Genomic DNA, 17,964 nt, shown 5'->3' on the forward strand with positions numbered 1-17,964 from the left:
ATGGACAATGGATGATGGCGGTGGATGATGGTGTTGTGATGGTGGTGGGTGAAGTGTGAGAGAGGTGGTGTGCCAAGGGATGAGTTGAAATGGCTCCAAGCACTCCTATTTATAGGCTGAACAGAAGCCTGGGCACGGCCCCGTGTCCGTCTGACACTCTCTCTTCATTAATTGTAATTCGCAATTACAATAAATGCGCCTGCAGTACTCTGACCACGCCCCCGTGTCCGCTGGGCACGGCCCCGTGGTGGGCAATAGAAGCTTCTATTAGTTTTTCTTTTCTGCCGCTTCTTGGGCACGGCCCCGTGCTCATTGAGCACGGGGCGTGTTCAGTCTTCTGCCTTCTTTGTTTTGCTTGGGAGGATGCTGTCGAGGGGTCGGGCAATCCACTTTTGTCCCGTTTCTTGTATTTATGTTAGATTTTGCTGTCTTTTTGCTCCTTTTGTTAATTTGAGCTCATTTAATCCTGAAAATACAAAAGAAAGACAAAAGCATACTTTTTCCAACATTAGTACTAAAAAAGGGTTAGTTTTATACCACAATTGATATAATTTATATGTTGCATTTTGCGCGTATCATGTCACATCACCTTTCCATTTTTTGGCGTTTAATAAATACGCAGCGTTTTTATTGTTTTTAGATCAGGATCATAGTAAATATTTTGGCGTTTTAAGTATGTTTTGGCGTTTTTGTTGTTTTTAGATTAGGATGCAGGCCTATATTGTAAAAAACATCAGTAATTTTCTTGATGTTTATTATATCAAGTAGGATACAGATATATAATGTGACAGGCAATTATGACGTTTTGAAAAGATAAATAAATTCAATTTTTCATATAGTGGCTTTTAATATAATAAATGTTTGGCAATAATGTTACTGTCTCTTCATTTTACTGTTTAGCAATTACTTTTTCGTTCAATTTCATCTGTCAATTAGTGTTGATTTTTCCATTAATACTTTGTTTGGCATTTTTGGCATTTTATATAGCAACATCGTGCTTTGCTACCATCCGTTCTCACAGTTTTCACACCATCAGACGTTTTGGTGTTTGTAGTTTTTGGCGTTTTATACTCAATTTTTTTATTAGTAGAGAATTAGATAATAAACAACAGAGAATTAGATAACAAACAATAGAAAATGAAAAAAAAATTAAAAATTATAATCTACTTTCTCATCCAAATCTTCACTCTCATCACCCTCTTCTATTTTAACCTTTTTGGCGTTTTGAACCTGTTTCTGAATACCTTATGTAGATCCTTATTTTCCTACATAACGTCCGTTTTTAGAAGATGCTTATTTTTTGTGGCATCCTTTATTGTGGTTTGATATATACTTGTTTGATGACATGTTGAAGACCAACGCCTGCTCTAATGTATTGATCCCTTCATGCCATCAATATATCCATCAAGAACAAAGTGACATAATGACATATCAGTGTCATCAGTCTCTTTTTCTTAAATATTTTTCCATCTCATTAAGCAAAAGATTATAGAGATACCCACCTCAGAGAAGAATGCATTCAGTGAAACTTCATTCAGAACAATACTCAATATAGAAGAAACGAGGTTCCGCATATGTGGCTTTTTTAACTATTTTTTTGGCGTTTTTAAAGTGAATGGTTTCTAGGAAATATGGCGTTGTTTTTGTTTTGTGATCAGTTGATTGTGCAGAGACGTCTCTCTTATAGGATATTTTTGGTGCGTAGTTTAGGCGAGATTTTATTTATAATAAATGATATTAATAAAGTAGCCGTCTTTTTAGTTACTGTGTATTTTTACTGTTTTTGTTCAGCTTTTTATGAGTTTTTAGGGTCATAGACTTTCCATCTCTCAAGTTTGGCGTTTTTAATGACTTTAAGTAGTTTTTGGCGTTTTTTCCCATTTTTAGCTTTTAATAATACTTCTGCAAATTACTTTTATTATAGTTTGGGAGTTTTTGGCGTTTTACTGCATTATGGCGTTTCACAAGCATTATGACTGTTTGGCGTTCTACTAACATAATGTATTTTTTTTTCTAAGTTGAAAAATACATAACAAACAACAGAAAAAGAAAATTAAAAAAAATAAAAATAGAAACAATTCATCTTCCAAATCTTCACTGTCGTCAGTCTCTTTCTTCTTTGAAACATGTTCACTGGCGGTTTGGCTTTGTCATGCTTATGTTTTTGTGGCCGTTTGGAAAGACAAAATGTCATTAGTTTTTTTTGAATATGTATCTTCAAACAACTCATCAGTGTCATTAGTCTTTTCATGCCATTATAATATTCATCAATATTAAAACACAAAAAACGACATAAGTCTGACCCCGACATATTTTTGTTCATGATTTGTCCATCTCATGCAGCAAAATGTTATTTGAGTCCCAACACCTCAGGGAAGAATGCATTATCCGAAACTTGGCGTAGAACAATATTGAATATACAAGAAACGATTTTTGCCATTTTTAGCGTTTTTCTAAGGAAATAGTGTATTTGAAAGAAACGTCGTTTTTTTGAATCTTTGATGTTTGAGTGTTTTGACGTTTTCTAAAATGATTGGTATATAGTAAAATATGGTGTTTTTTGAGTAGGTGTGTTTGATGTTTTGGGGGTTTTGGCGTTTTTGGCGTTGTAAGATGAACGGTATATAGTAGAAAATATGGCGTTTCAGGTTCTGGGGTGTGTTTTTATGTCTGGGATGTTTTTGTTTATACAGGGATGTGTTTTGGTCCGTAATGACGTTTTATTCATTAGTTTGGCGTTTTGGTATAGAAGTGTAAAGACCTTTTTACCCTTAATGAAGCACGTCCACTTAATAGAATTCGTGTTATTTACAAAAACGTTACCGCGTCAATCTAGTCCATAGATTGTTTTGATCGGACGATCCATAAGCGTTCTCACCGTTCTCACACTTTCCACCGTTTTCTCTAAATCCTGACCCTATATATATATATATATATAGGGTAAGGTTTATGCGAGAACCAATGTGAACACAACAAAAAAAACCTAAAATAAACCTAACCCCCCCCCCCCCCCCCCAAAAGAAAAAAACCTAACCCCCCCCTACCCAAGCTAAATGCTAAAAACTAAACCCCCCCAAACTAAACCCCCAAAAAACCTAAAAAAAATAAAAAAACCCATAATTTTTTAAATACTTTTTACATTAAAATCGCTACTTTTAGTAGCCAAAATTTTTTTTTTGCTACTAAAAGTAGCGATTTTTTTTATAAAAAGATATTAAATTTTTTTTTTGTGTGTTTTTAGCTATTTTTAGGTATATTTGGTTGTGCTCATATTGGTTCTCGCGGTTCTCGCAATAAAGGGTGGTTCCTAACGGATCCTTCTCATATATATATATATATATATATATATATAGGGCTTGGTTATATAGTAAACCCCTTCTTTTTGAGAAAACTATGGAAACCCTTTCTGAACCATTGATTAGCTTACATCTAAGTTGATCAAGGGCCATGATTATTTTGTGTTAATAAAAATAAAAAGAAATAGAAAACACTGCCAACTTGTACCATCGAAGGGCATTTTCGGTATCCAAAAGCATTGGGAAGACAGGAACGACTGCCATGCAGTAGCAGTCTAATCAAAGAGGTTTAACCAAATTCAAAAATCTCTCTTCTTTTCCATTTTACTCATTTCTCCATTCCTGTTCATATTTCTCTCTCGTCCTTAATCCTTTCTCAATTCAAAAGGTTTTCTTCTTTACAATTGATAAGAAGCATTGAAAAGCTACTACCCACAAACCCTAACATAGAAGCCGATGAGGAAGTCGTTCATAATATTGTCGTCGTCGTTGAAGCTGAAACGTTTACGGAAGATTCAGACTTCAAACAAAAGGTTAGTTTGTTGTTATCCGTCATGTCGAAGTAGGTTTTCTTCAACCGATTATTGGAAAAAGGCAACCTGAGTTTGTTTTATTTTTAAATATGTAGGACTTCGAAACACAATTTAGGGCAAAAAAGTTCTGGTAGCCCTAGCGTTGTGATTTTATCGGAGGAACCCAAGCCCGGTCCTTCCAAACAACGAGCTGACTTTGGTCCAACGCAACGGGAGCTAGGTTAGAATTTTTATGTTACTAAACACTTTACATAGTTCAAAGGTGATCTGTATGTTGATAGTGTGTTGGGTATGAAATTGGGCGTAACTAAATTGTGTCTGATGCCTTACAGTGTATGATGATGCCGATATTGTGTCAACAAGCCATGGGAAGAGACAGGAAAAAGGTAACGATTAAGTAGCAATATTTTTTATAATTTGTATAAAGTATTGTTGCAGATAATCGTCTAACTTACGAATGTGTCGGTGCAAAATGAAAGGTTGTGGTGTAAGCAGACGGGGGCATAACAAAAAGCAGATGGGTAAGTTCCTTTTTGTTGCAATAGAGGCTAGTTGCGTATCCAGATAAATCTCATTAACATGTTTGAAAACTGTAGGGAAGAAAAGCAATGTCGGGGATATTTCCAGGAGTGGAAATAAAAGAAAACGTGGTTAGTTACATACTTGGCTTCTGTTAACATGTGTTAGTTGTGGTTGACCCTGAAAACGGACTAACATTTGATAATCAACAGGTGAAGTAAACAGCGCCGATGTTAATTATGGCAATGTGATGCGAAAAAACCGTGGTTAGTTAATTTTTAAGCCCTTAAGAAATTTGGATTATATGAATGCAAAGTTCTTACATTTTATCATTGGATGTTGCCAGTTAGACTAATTGTTTGTAATGTTGTTGTTTCATATAAAAATGTTGGTCAGACGTGACGGCTTCATCGAAGGGCGAAGCGTTGAAGACCAAAAAGAACAAGGGTTCTGATGAAAAAGGGAAAGGTAGAGCAGGGAAATCTAAGGTAGAACGTAAGAAACCGGAAAAGGTTCAGAAAGCCCGGAAGCGCGCAAAAAAGGATGAATTTCCAGGCATAAGGACAAGATCTGCACCGTTGCAGTTTTATAAGTGTGTGCGGGCATTGACCGAACAACAACGTGACGCAGTCAGGGAAATGGGCTTTGGACGAATGCTAACTTTCAGCGTTGATGGTTTGCCGGCGAAGTTAGGTTATTTTGTTGTGGACAATTTCAATCCAGATAAAATGTTGATATGTACGCCTGCCGGTGATATCAAGGTGAACAGGAAAGTGATCCACAAGTTGTTAGGGATTCCGACTGGTGGACAAAAGTTTAGTTCTATTGGTAAGCTGCCGATGGTCATTGATGCCATTACGGAATGGAGGGCAAGATACCCGGGGGCAATGGTGCCGCCGACAAAGATGGTGAAAATGATTGATGATTCCGATGGCGAAGACAGTTTCGATTTCAGGATGGATTTCATAATGTGTTTTGTGGCAGTGCTGGTGGATTGTCATAAACAAAGTTGTTTACGGGAAGAAATATTGGAGTATCTGGATGAAGAGATGGACTTTGCAACAATAGACTGGTGTGACTTTGTTGTGGAAAAGCTGAGAACTTGCAAGGATACATGGAATCGGCTGGACCCACAGAGTTTCTTTGTTGGTCCTCTAGCGATTCTGATGGTAAGCAACTTTAAATAACTTAGATAATTAACATGTGTTAGAATAGTTGATTTATTCCCTTGCTGAACGTATCGTTGTTTCTTGTAGTTGTTGTACGTTGATAGCGTTGAGTGCACGGGTATGGAGGTAGACAGTGCGGTTTGTCCTTTAGCCTTTTGGAACTTCAAAAGATTGAGAGAGAGAGAAAGGCTTGAAATCCTTGCGGGTGGGTTTGGAACAGGACGGTTTAAAGGATTAACACGTCCCAGAAACTATAACGTGGAACAATGGGCAACTAAAGAGGTAAAGTTAGATGCTTTAACATGTGTTTTTTGCAATTAGTATATGTTCATAGTGTGCAAAAAAAAAATTGTTAAAAACTATACTCAACAGGAGAGATTGACGATATTACGACAGTTAATATGCGTGACAAAGAAGAACAAAGTCAAAATTGAGGGTATGTTAGATTCGCTATTGGTGGAGAGCCATGAAGACGAAGAAGTACAAGAGTTGAAGTCAACGTTTGATAGTTTGTTTGAGAAGAAAGATAGTGAAAGGGAGGATCACGATGATGCGGTAGATTTAGCGTCGCACAAGATCAATTCGGTCTTGGAAGATTTGAGAAGTGATGAAAAGAATCACATCAATGAAGGAGAGAACGCTGGTTAGTAAATGTTATTGTCGGGCCCTGTTATTGTCTGTGTTATTTAGTTAATTTTTTTTGAAATCCATTGATCGTTGTGGGAACGTTTTCGTAGGGGATGGCATCGATGATGATTTTTCGGATGGGTCACCAATAGTGAGCTTGTACAGGAAGTCGCTTATCCGGCAAAACAAAAAAATCAGTAAAAGTAGGCTGAAAGCAGTAGGATCTTCAGCGATAGACTTCGATGACCAAGAAGGTTGGCTAACGATGTATATGAAATGAACACGGAACCACGTGTTAAATGTTATACATTTTGTGTTGGTTATCATTATTAATTGTATCACTGAAACACATTTGGCCGGTGCTTCAACCTGTAATTATTGACAATATATATATATTTTTTTTTGAATGTGCAGCTGATGTTCAAGTGCAATCATTCGCAAATGATGGTGTTGAAGACTATGATGAACAGATTGAAGATGGTGGAAAGTCGGTTGAGGTGCGGAGATCAGCAAGACTTGAGAAGTTAAAGCATGTTAGGGAAACAGAAGAAATGTTTGTGACGCCAAAAAGGAGAAAGAGAAGTATGCAGATTGGTGGACAAGGCACGGAAAGTGGCAAAGAAAGAGGTAGTTTGTTACATGTTATACCCTTTTTAAGAATATGTTTACACCGAAAAGGAGTTTAAGTACCTTTACTTAACTGTATGTTATGGAATGATATGACAGTCCTTAACACACGTCAAGGTGTTAATTATCATATAGTATAACCTTCCCTTGTGGTTGCAGCAGATGGTGCGAAGGAATCATGCGTATTTGCTGATGGAAACGAGTGTACCGGAGAGCTGGAAGCAGTTATGTCGGCGCGGGTAAGGAGATCTCCCCGTCTGAATCTGTTGAAGGATGCTTCGGAAACAAAAGCTAGCTTTGTGACCCCGAATTGCCAGAAGACGAAAATAAAGATTCTCCGTGAAAAAACGGATGGTGGTGACGAGTCAGGTAATGTATAACATGTGTTAGCCTGTTAACCTGTAGTACCGTCTAATATGGGTACGTTACTTAAACGCATTTAATGTTCAGGTGATGTTATAGGGTTAATCAAGACTAAGAAGCAGTTGGAAGAGAGAGAACTGAGGTTTAGTGAACTTGGGCAAAATACAAATGAAGTCGGGGAAGGTGATAAGAGTGTTCATGATGCTGGTAATTCAAGTCGCGGGGACTGTAGTGTTGGTGGGGACGAAAAAAATAAAGGCGCAGGAGGGGTGGATGAAAATGATGTCGAAGAAGTGCATAAACCGCTGGGTTTAATGCGTGCAATACTGCGTATTAAAGCAGCCGAAGTGCACGGTGCACATGGTAGTTCTCGTACCCCTTTAATAATGACTGACTCTAAAAGTGTGCTTTGTTACTTTGTTTTCTTTAACGTAGGTCATCTTGTGTGCACAGATTACCGAGGTCTGGACACGCAGTTTGTTACACGTGCTGAGCGTAGAGTGGATACAGACAATAAAGTGGCTGCGAAGCCCAATGATGAACAGAACACCAATCTTAAAGCGGATGACGTCAAAAAGGATGAGATTTACGAAGCAAGGCTTGTTTGTGATCAAGAGATGGACAAAATGGTCGAGATGGAGGCCAAGGATAGTAAACATGATGAACAGTGTGGGAAGGAAGGTAAGCTTCGGAAACCGTTTTTTTTTGTTTATCAAGGCTTAGCTATGTGATATCTCGAAAAATGTTTATGCAAGTGCAGATCCTAAAATCGAGAGTGAAGTTAAGAACGCACCGTCAGATGGAAGAAAGGAAGAGAGTGGTGGCATCGTTTTTTCAGCTGCGGACGGGGCTGTTGATGATAAGGACGAACAGGGGGTTCCGGATGGCGAAGACAATGGGGCTGTTGATGAGACTGACCGTGTTTTAAACAGTAAGTATTTAATGTTTTCCTGGTAGTAAGTTGTGCATGCTTTGTAACAGCATTGTGTTATGCAGCTGCAGAAGGTAAGATTGAGCATGATGGGATGCGTGCGACTATTCTAAACATGCAAGGGTGCAGTAGCGCGGTGGTTGATTCCATAGTTTCGGGCGACGGTAGTGAGAGGGCACATGATGTCGATGGAAAAGGGAAAGCGGCTGAAGAGGTCCCTTCTGCAGAGAATGACGGTAAGGACTTTCATGCTCCAACATGTGTTAAAATGGTTTCCCCCGTCTATCATTTAGTGAGTTAACACATGTTAGGTGTGCATACAGATAACGGGCCCCAGCCCTTTTTTGATGAACGAAATTTAGATGGAAAAGGGAAAGCGGCTGAAGAGGTCCCTTCTGCAGAGAATGACGGTAAGGACTTTCATGCTCCAACATGTGTTAAAATGGTTTCCCCCGTCTATCATTTAGTGAGTTAACACATGTTAGGTGTGCATACAGATAACGGGCCAAATTTCGTTTTTGATGAACGAAATTTAGATGGCCCGAATTGGAGCCTTGGGATGACACAAATTGGTGGTCAAGTGGACGTGTCGCACGAAATTGGTAAGATATAGCATTAAGCCAAGTTAGTATGGATGGGTTAGTATGAGTCATGTATAATATACTTATTTGCATTAAACGTGCAGGTTGCACAAGTGAGAAGATGGATGACATCCCTCGGACAGAAACCGAACCTTTTGGTGAGCTAAAACACCTTCATTTATCGCATCAAATGTGTTGTAATTGTTTACGCGTTACATCAGCTATTTATTTTTTATGTGTTAGGCGATGTGGAGGCTACCGCAGACTTGAGCATGGTTATAATGGTAGACCCAATTAGCTCCTATGACCCGGCCATTGAAATCCACAAAGGTCAAACTGGGCTGGGATCTTGTGGTGGTGATATGTATGAGGTGGAGGACAATATTCCGCTTGCAAACCGTGTGCGCATGTTGGCTGAGTTGGGGGCACAAAAAAGGAAACTCCCCTTCCGAGAGAAGGTGGCAGCGGAGCCAAACAGATCACCTTACTATATAAGGACTGTTGACATGGGCCAGCCAATTACAAAGAAGGAGACAAATCTGTGGGACTACATACACGCCGATGAAAGCCCAATGCACCTTTTAAGTGGGTTTTGTCGTAGGAAGCGGGCAATGGAGGCAAACATGTAAGTAGAATTGCAAACGTGGTTTATTGTTTTATAGGAATAGGGTAAACGATAAACAACAGTACAACACTGGATAATTGTTTTTTTTTATTTAAACGCAGGAGGGAACAGGGTTCTTCGTCGGTGGCTGATGTAGATAGTCCGATACACATGTCTGTGTAAGTAGGGGCGTAACCGTACGAAATATTAGTAAAACAATAAATTACATATGTTAACGTATGCAAATTTAATTTATGATTTGTACACCTGACACCAGGGAGTTGCTGTTTAGAAGCCCTACCCATGTACAAGCGTCTCGGTCTATGTTCAAGAGTTTAAATGTTGGCAATGAGGTCTCGGATGGCATTATTGACTGTTGGGCGGAGGTGCTGAACTTCCAGGAGAAAAGAAAATCACGGGAGGCTTACAGTAGGCAATTCTTTGGGACTAAAGTTGTGGTAAGTGCCATGTATATATAAATTATAGTGTGTCCTATTATTGACCTTATTAATTTATCTGTTATGCTTGAAGTTTCCATGGATGCTCACAACTGACGTAGGCAGGGTAGAGGCGCGGATGCACAAGTTTCGGCTTGGGATAAAGGGTGCGGTCAACAGAGTTGATTACGTTCCTGATTTCCGAAATCAAGACATTGTTTTCTTCCCTATATTGGAGCACAAACACTTTTACTTGCTAGTGTTTGAGTTACGCGACCCCGGGATTTATGTCATTGATAATGACAAAGCCCGTCAAGTTCAGTTGATAGAAGATAGTGTCTACTACCTACACAAGGACACGGCGTATAAGATCGTAAGTTACAAAACTGAAAATTGATTTAAAAATAAGTGTGATAACACTGGCAAGACTGTTTTTTTTTTATTTTTTTTAGAATTACTAACTATGTCTTGTGTATGCGTATGCAGAAAGATATGTTTGTGCAATATCTGCGGGAGGTTGGGAATCCACGAGCCGATGACATAGAGTACTGCAACATCCAGCGTATGCCGGTTCCTTGGGCGACAACCGCAAACACAACTGATTGTGGGGTCTTCTTGATGCGGCACATGGAGTGCTATATGGGGAAAAACCAAAGTTTTAGCTGTGGGTTCAGCACGAGTGGGGCGAGGAAGATGGCGGAGGTGAGAAAGTTGAGAAAGAGGTATGCGGCGCACATATTATGTTCGGAGGTGAATGTGCTGCTGCCCAAAATCAAGGAAGATTGCCGAATAGAGTAACACGTGTTATGGTGGCTAACACATGTTACTGTAGAACAATTATGCCTTAATTTCGCCGGATATGTTTTTTGGAAACATGTAATGAACTTTGATGGATTTGGGGATTTTGCTTCCAACGTAATGCGGGGTAGGTGTTTTGTTGGGTATGGCATCGTCAGGATGTCTTTTTGGGGATAAACTTTATATATTGAATATGATGTTTAGTTAGTTGGTAATTCTAAACTCTGAAAAATATTGATGTGTTGTTAAGTGGCGTAGAATAGTATTAACCAAGTTTATTGACATAGTTTATAATGTTATATTAGAAATTGTTTTGTAACATTCAAGAAAAACAAAAAAACGCTCCTTCCAAGGGGAACAGGCTTTCTAAATAGGTAGTACAAATATGGGGAATTGGGGAAAGTTGTTGGCAGAATAGTACAAGCATGTGGGTTGGGGTCTATAAAAGCAACTTTATTGGGAAAAAGGGATATTTGTTTTTTTATCACCTTTTGGTCACATCAAAAAGGTCAAGTCACAAAGACTATATGAAATGTAGACAGGGAACTCCTCTATAAGTATTGGAGGGAAGAAGCAAATTAATATTCTGTAATACTTCACCATCCTACTTCACCAATTCAGTTAACCATAAGGTGTAAGATGTCCCAAAAGTCTTTTAATGAGATGGACCCGTGTGAAGGTAAGGATACGGCTAGCCAACCAAGCATGGAGAAGCTCAAACAAAAGGGGAAAGAAGCATGTGAGGGCCGGTGCAGGGAGGTTAACGAAAGAAAAGGGTCTCACCAAAATGGAGAGGACCGGAAAACTGGAGTAACTTCAAGTGAGGATGCTTCAGAAAGCGGAACCAAAAACGTCACTGATGTATCTGGTGTGTCGCGAGATCAACCAGGCCGAAGGCAGCACGTTGTTCCAGATGATGAAAAGTTGAAGGGGCTACCAGATGAGTTGGTTAGGTTGCTGACGGATCCAGACCATGAAATGTGTGGCTGCCCGTTGTGTCCATACTCACCGGAAACAATCCAGTCCTGGTGTTACCATGACCCATGGGAGGGTGAGCGCAGCCCGTCTCCAGTGTACTTTCATGATGAGGAATTCCCCACACCATGATTAAAAGCTTGTTACTAGTGGAGGATACCCATGGGTAGTTAGTATGGTGAAAGTGGTTGAAAATGTGTTAACCTGATGACCTTATGTTGAAACAAAACGACATACGAATGTCGTCTTGTTGGTGTTTTATTATGTTTTTTTTTCTTTTTATGTAACCTATTAGTAGAATGTTTGTTTGAGTTGCTTGAAGTCTACTTCTATAACCTGACGTGGTTTAATATATATGTTGTTTGTTATGTGGTTAACACATAGTGTTTTGAAACTTTCCAGGTTAAATCCCCAAACCATTACGTAAACTAACATGTGTTAACCAAGTGTTTTTATATATGTTGTTTGTTATGTGGTTAACACATAGTGTTTTGAAACTTTCAAGATTAAAGACCCAAACCATTACGTAAACTAACATGTGTTAAGCAAGTGTTTTTGTTCCAGATTGAGTGGTTAGCAAAGATTGTTTTGATGCTTTGAAGTTCACAGACCCAAGCTGTTTTTTTTTATTCCAGATGTGTGGTTAACAAAGATTGTTTTGATCCTTTGAAGTTAAAAAAGAGCAAATCATTATGGGGAAGTAACATGTGTTATGCATCTGTTTTATTTAATTTTTTTTTTGATCCAAGCTGTTTTTTTTACTCCAGCTGTGTGGTTAACAAAAGATTGCTTTGATCCTTTGAAGTTAAAAAGAGCAAATCATTATGGGGAATTAACATGTGATATGCATGTTTTTTTTTTTCCGCCATCGGTAAAAAAATAAAACACAGAAAAACAAATATCAAAATGCAGATAAAGTTAAGATAAACTGCTTCCGCTTAATATACCACAGCGGTCCACGAATGACCTTCGGGCCTAATATGACAAAAGTGGCCAAAGGCCATAGAGTTTCTTACAATCCTACTTATGATTATTGGGACGAAAATAGTTACACCTTCTTACACACGTAACAGAGAATAGCAGGATGATGACAAAAGACTGTTACATGTGCGTAAGAAGGCCAAAATGAAGAGTCTCCCATTACATAGTACTACATAAAAAGATTTTAATCAGATGATCAGTCGCCAGTGGCGGTCTGCCTTAGTTGTTCGGCAGCTGCCTTTGCTGCTTTCATTGCAGCCACCTTAAGGCAGTTGCGTGAGTCGTGGTCGTCGACATACAGACCACAACGCTTGCATAAGCGAAGCTGCTTTGGACGTTTTGGTGGTTTTGCTTTGGCCTTCTCACCGGGCCCAGAAATGCGAGTATGAGTACCACATCCTTTATTGCGTGCAACTTCTGGATTAGCAACTTCGACTGGAATGTTGATTGGCTGCCCAACTATTTCTTCCATTTGAGACTCATTTGATTCATTTTCAGTTGTTGACAACGGTTGCCTGGAAAGAATATTGATCTTGAAATCCCTGAGTTGGTCAACCAATTTTGCCAACGCATCCTCATCGGTTCTAGCAACATCTACGCATTCAGTAACGAGGTCGAGGATTTCATTCCGCATAATGGACGGTGCGTGTGGGTTGACTCCGTATCGACTGGAAATTGAAAAAACATGTTTGGGGAGGGCATCTCGGCGCCACCTGTCGTTTATGTATTGTGGTGGAATCCTTTCAACATTTTTCAAGCGATAGACACAAAAGACATGGCGACACAGATACCCGATACGTGTGAAATTCCTGCATGAGCAATTGGCCGATTGATCGACATTGTTATACGTAACCTGATTTGAACATAGACAAAAAAAGGAAAAGCCCTTTAGATGCAAAATATGTTAGAGTATGTGGAATAATGTAAGTGCCTAACATGTGTTACCTGATAGACTTTTGTGATGTTGTTCCTTTTATCCAAATGAGTGACGTCTATCAGAAGACTGGAATCGCTCGTCTCGCTTTGGTTTGTGATGTAGCATAAAAACTTCCCTTTAATTATTTCTTTTTGAACTTGGGCGAAAACAGCGTTTGTGTAAATGGCGAACGCGTGTTGTTCTATCGCTAACTCAGTATTGCCCTTGAACATGGTAGAAGAGGTTTTGAACTCCGAAACACGTTGACGATATCGTTGGCTGTCTACCCTATTTTCAAAGCACATCATAAATTGCACAAGGGTGTTTGCGCTTGTTGAGTTAACCTTGAAGGCAGCGTTAGAGCTTTCGCAGCGGGAGGTGGTCTTCATCAAGCAACACATGGGCAGTTCTCTAAAGTAGGCTGGAACCCAGAGATGTCTCATGTTGTACATGTCGTTCAACCAGCTGTGCTCTTGAAGCCCAAATGTTTGTAGGAGGTCATTCCAGCGGGACTCAAACGTTTCAGGTTTGATATAAACATTCCAAACCAACCGATGAATGCAGGACCGAAGATCAGTGTTATCGAGCACGTCGGCTGAGATCTGATAATTTTAATAGTTATAACACGAGTTAGATTAAAACAGTTTGAGAAGACATGTAAAAAAGTGTTATGTTGGATAACACATGTTAAAGGTTAACAAACTTATGTATACCTTGGAGGGTAGTTTTTTCATTATATGCCACATGCATAGACGGTGACGTGATTCTGTAAAGACCATAGGAACAGCTTGTAGCATGGATGGGTCTTGATCACTCAGCACGAGAGTTGGTTGAGTACCGTGTGCCTTCAAGAAAGCCTTAAGCAACCACACGTAAGATTCAATTGACTCGGTTGATATCAAACCAGCTCCAAATGTAACACATTGGAAATGATGATCCACACCCGTGAATGGCACAAAAACCATCTTGTACCTATGAACAAAAAAATTGATTTGATGTTAACAATATGAACAACTTTTTTGGGGTTAAAATTGGATACTTGGGGATCAGGCCTAACATATGTTAGAGGGGAGGGGGGCTAACCTGTTTGTGCTGTAAGTTGCATCAAACGCTAGGACATCGCCAAAAGCTTTGTAGTTAAGCTTTGAAATCTCATCAGCCCAGAATACAGAGGACAACTTTCCGTTTGATACGGTGTAATCAAAAAAGAAGTTGGGTAGGTTGTCATAACGCTCACGCAAGCGTTCAAGGAAAACTTGTGCGTCGCGTTCACCAATAAAAATTCGCAGCTGGTGGCTAAAGTTTTTAAAATCGACCGGTGTCCCATTGACATTGTGATGCCCTCCTTTTAAAGCTACAAGGCATCTATAAGACCTCATTGGTCCGATGCGGTTTAGACTCATGTTATGAATGAATTGTTTCGTGGAGAATGACAGTTTCCGTGATATCTTACTAAGATCACGGTTGTAACTCTCAACAAGTTCATGATTATGAATATCATTGAAAGTCAGGACTGTGTATGAATCGTTCGATATCGATACTAGTATGCTTGCCTTACAGTCACACCATGAGAAGGTGGTCCTCCGGTGCTTAACAGAAGATTCATCTAGGGTGTCAAAAGTCCGCTTTGGTTGGGGTTTTCCATATTTTGAGCATCGGAGATACTTGTGTGTGGGAATTCCATTCCAGACTTTAGTTTGACCTTTTTTAACAGAAAAACCTGCTTCGAGCGCATAAAGTTCATACATGGAAAGAACATCCTGAAAGGTTGGATAAGTTTTGCCACACACCGGTATGAACTTATCAGCAACATTAGGAATCCAGTAACGGGTTCCCTGAGGGGTATCAAAAACAAAGTATGGATTCGAAGGACCTGTACCATAAAACGGAAAAAGTTATGAATCTGCAATAAAATGGCATGACAATACAAGTTATAAAATGTGTGATATGAAAATAAAGTGGGATCCCATTGTCCATTGTACAACCGTCTAACTGGCCGCGTGGTGATTCAGCAAACATAGAAGGACCATGAGATGATCCAGAAACAGCAACAGTCATGGCTTCCATCTGGGAATCTTGGGATGCTACATGTGAACATTATAGAAAATGTTTGAAAGATGACATATCTAGTGAAGAAATAAAACAAGAAAAGTGTAAGAAAAAACAAACCTTCATCAATATCCATATCCTGGTCATCAATAACCGCGTTTTTCATGAAATTGTTGGATACCAAAACATCCGGGGATCTAACAGGGGCTTCAGATGACCGAGAACAATCAACATGCATATAAGTGTATGCAGATGCTTCGAATGCAACACGTGAACATGGACATGCATAATAGGTTGGATTATTAGATTAAAAAGTTGTAAAAGACAAAAAAGAAAAACAGATCTTCTAGAACAGTTAGTAAACTATATATGGACAAACCTGGAGCATTAAATTCTTCATCGTTTTGGAAGTCGCTGCAAAAGAACCGGTTTGGGAAACTACGGACCGGCGACATTAATTCAGAGGTTGGTGGATTTGTCTCCATTGATATTAATGGAGATGCTTGCTACTGTGGTGTAAATATGAAGATTGATGATTCTCTGATGAGAGATGTAGAAGAGATAAAAGGGAAATATGAAAAAGAAATATGGGGGATTGTGAATGTACGATCTGATGGGCAATTAATGAAGAGGTCATCTCATAATTCTTAGGGGTTAAAGAAAATTACTAATATAACCTTCATGTAAAAGTTAAACTCATGAGATCAGATCAACGTGGCAACATGCTAGCCACAAATATAGTTTGCTAAGTTTCTTAAAAAAATGGGGTTTTTCACCAAGCTTTATCCTATATATATATATATATATATATATATATATATATATATATATATATATATATATATATATATATATATATTTAGGTTCATTGGGGAACACTAAAAAAGTGGGGAATCGGAGAACACTCTTAACAGTTTAACTCAACATGTTAAAAATCATTTTTTTCTAAATTTTTTTTGACGCTTTTCTTTATATATACTTTTAGAAGCATTTTTAATAAAAAACAATTAAAAAAGGCTTAATTTTTTTTTACAAAAATGATTTTTTATTGGAATAGTTTCTACCCATTTTTAGAAGGAAAAGCGCTGAAAAAATTGATTTTTTTCATGTTAAATTAGTTTTATAAGATATATTTTTTAAACATTTTTTTTAATATCTTTTAGTTTTTATTTTTTTATTAAAAATGTTTCTACATGTATTTATAAGAAAAAGTTGATTTTTAACATGTTAAGTTGATTTTTTAAAAGTGTTCCCCGGTTCCCCACTTTTTTAGTGTTATCCAATGAATATATATATATATGGGGAAAGGATATTAAATAGCTTTGCTATTTGTGGGATATACTGGGTACGGTTGTTGTTGTTGTTGTTGTTATGGGGAAAGGATATATAGAAAACTTATTTGTGGTAAGAAAACCTAAGAAACCCTATTTATAACTATTGATCTAGATCATTCAAGGGTTAATGAATTTTTAAGGTTTATTGATTTAAATTAAATACATTGATGAGGTTAATGAGAGTACTTGAAGGGTATTTATGTAAAATCAACCATAATTCTGGTATATGATATATATTATAATATTAGTACAAACAAAATCATAAATATCTATCACATCACCTCTCTCTTCCCACCTATCACCTCTCTCTCTCTTTCCACCTTCCCTTTTCTCTTTCTTTTTCAAGTTCTTATACAGAAGATCAAAGGAAATTTTCTAGGGTTTCTTTGAAACTAATTTATTGAAGGTTATAATCATGGTTGGAATGGCTAGTCGATTCGTACGAACACCGTTTGGAGTAGGCTTTGATCTTCTACATTTGAAGCATTGATCGAAGGGTGATTGTAGAGAGAGAAAGTTGCTGCCATAGAGAAAGAACCTACAATCTTCATCACGTTCATCTAGAACACCAAGAACACACACACAAGTGTGTGAGAGAGAAGCATGTTTGAACCTAAGTTACCACGATTTTAGAGAGAGAAACAACAATCTTCATCATGTTCATCGGACGAGTTTAGATCCGGTAAGTATTTTAAAGAGAGAAAGTTGTTGTTTTATAGAGAGAAACAACAATCTTCATCATCTTCATTTGGGACACCAAGAACACACGCACAAGTGTGTGTGAGAGAAGCAGGTTTGAACTGAATTTACCACAATTTTTAGAGAGAGAAACAACAATCTCATGAGTGTTTTATTTTGAAAAATCATTTCACACTTGATTTTTGTGTTCTCAAAGTGTTCTAGTTAATGGGTAAATGTTTATGTAGTTTGCAGGTTTTTGTTTTTGTTTTGTGTTAAAATCATTTTGAGTTTTTGATATTCTCAATTGTTTTTTTCTATAAAAAATCAATATCTTTTAAAATGTGGAAATGTTGTTTTACATTTACATTACCTTTAAAAAGTACATAATTTAATAGTTGATGATCTCGTTTATTTTATATATAAAAAGTTGTGTTTTTTTTTGCTAGCATAATTACCAGGTACATATGTTGTAACAATGTTACACATATTACTTATAGTTACACCAGCCTTTTTTGACATAACGAGGGGCTGCACATGTGTAAC

General features: G+C 38.1%; 1 protein-coding gene across 1 annotated transcript; it reads right to left on the reverse strand.

Annotated features, from left to right (window-relative positions):
* Positions 1–12,637: 12,637 nt before the first annotated feature.
* Positions 12,638–16,056, reverse strand: LOC110933949 (protein FAR1-RELATED SEQUENCE 5-like). The gene is made up of 6 exons (XM_022177149.2): positions 15,786–16,056; positions 15,527–15,661; positions 14,441–15,441; positions 14,071–14,329; positions 13,387–13,959; positions 12,638–13,294 (listed from the first exon to the last, which is right to left on the reverse strand). The coding sequence occupies exons 3-6, from the start codon at positions 15,103–15,105 to the stop codon at positions 12,638–12,640; spliced, it is 2,154 nt and encodes a 717-aa protein (XP_022032841.1). The 5' UTR covers positions 15,106–15,441; positions 15,527–15,661; positions 15,786–16,056.
* Positions 16,057–17,964: the final 1,908 nt, after the last annotated feature.

Source organism: Helianthus annuus, chromosome 4, assembly GCF_002127325.2.
Source record: "Helianthus annuus cultivar XRQ/B chromosome 4, HanXRQr2.0-SUNRISE, whole genome shotgun sequence".
In the NCBI taxonomy this organism is placed as follows: Eukaryota; Viridiplantae; Streptophyta; class Magnoliopsida; order Asterales; family Asteraceae; genus Helianthus; species Helianthus annuus.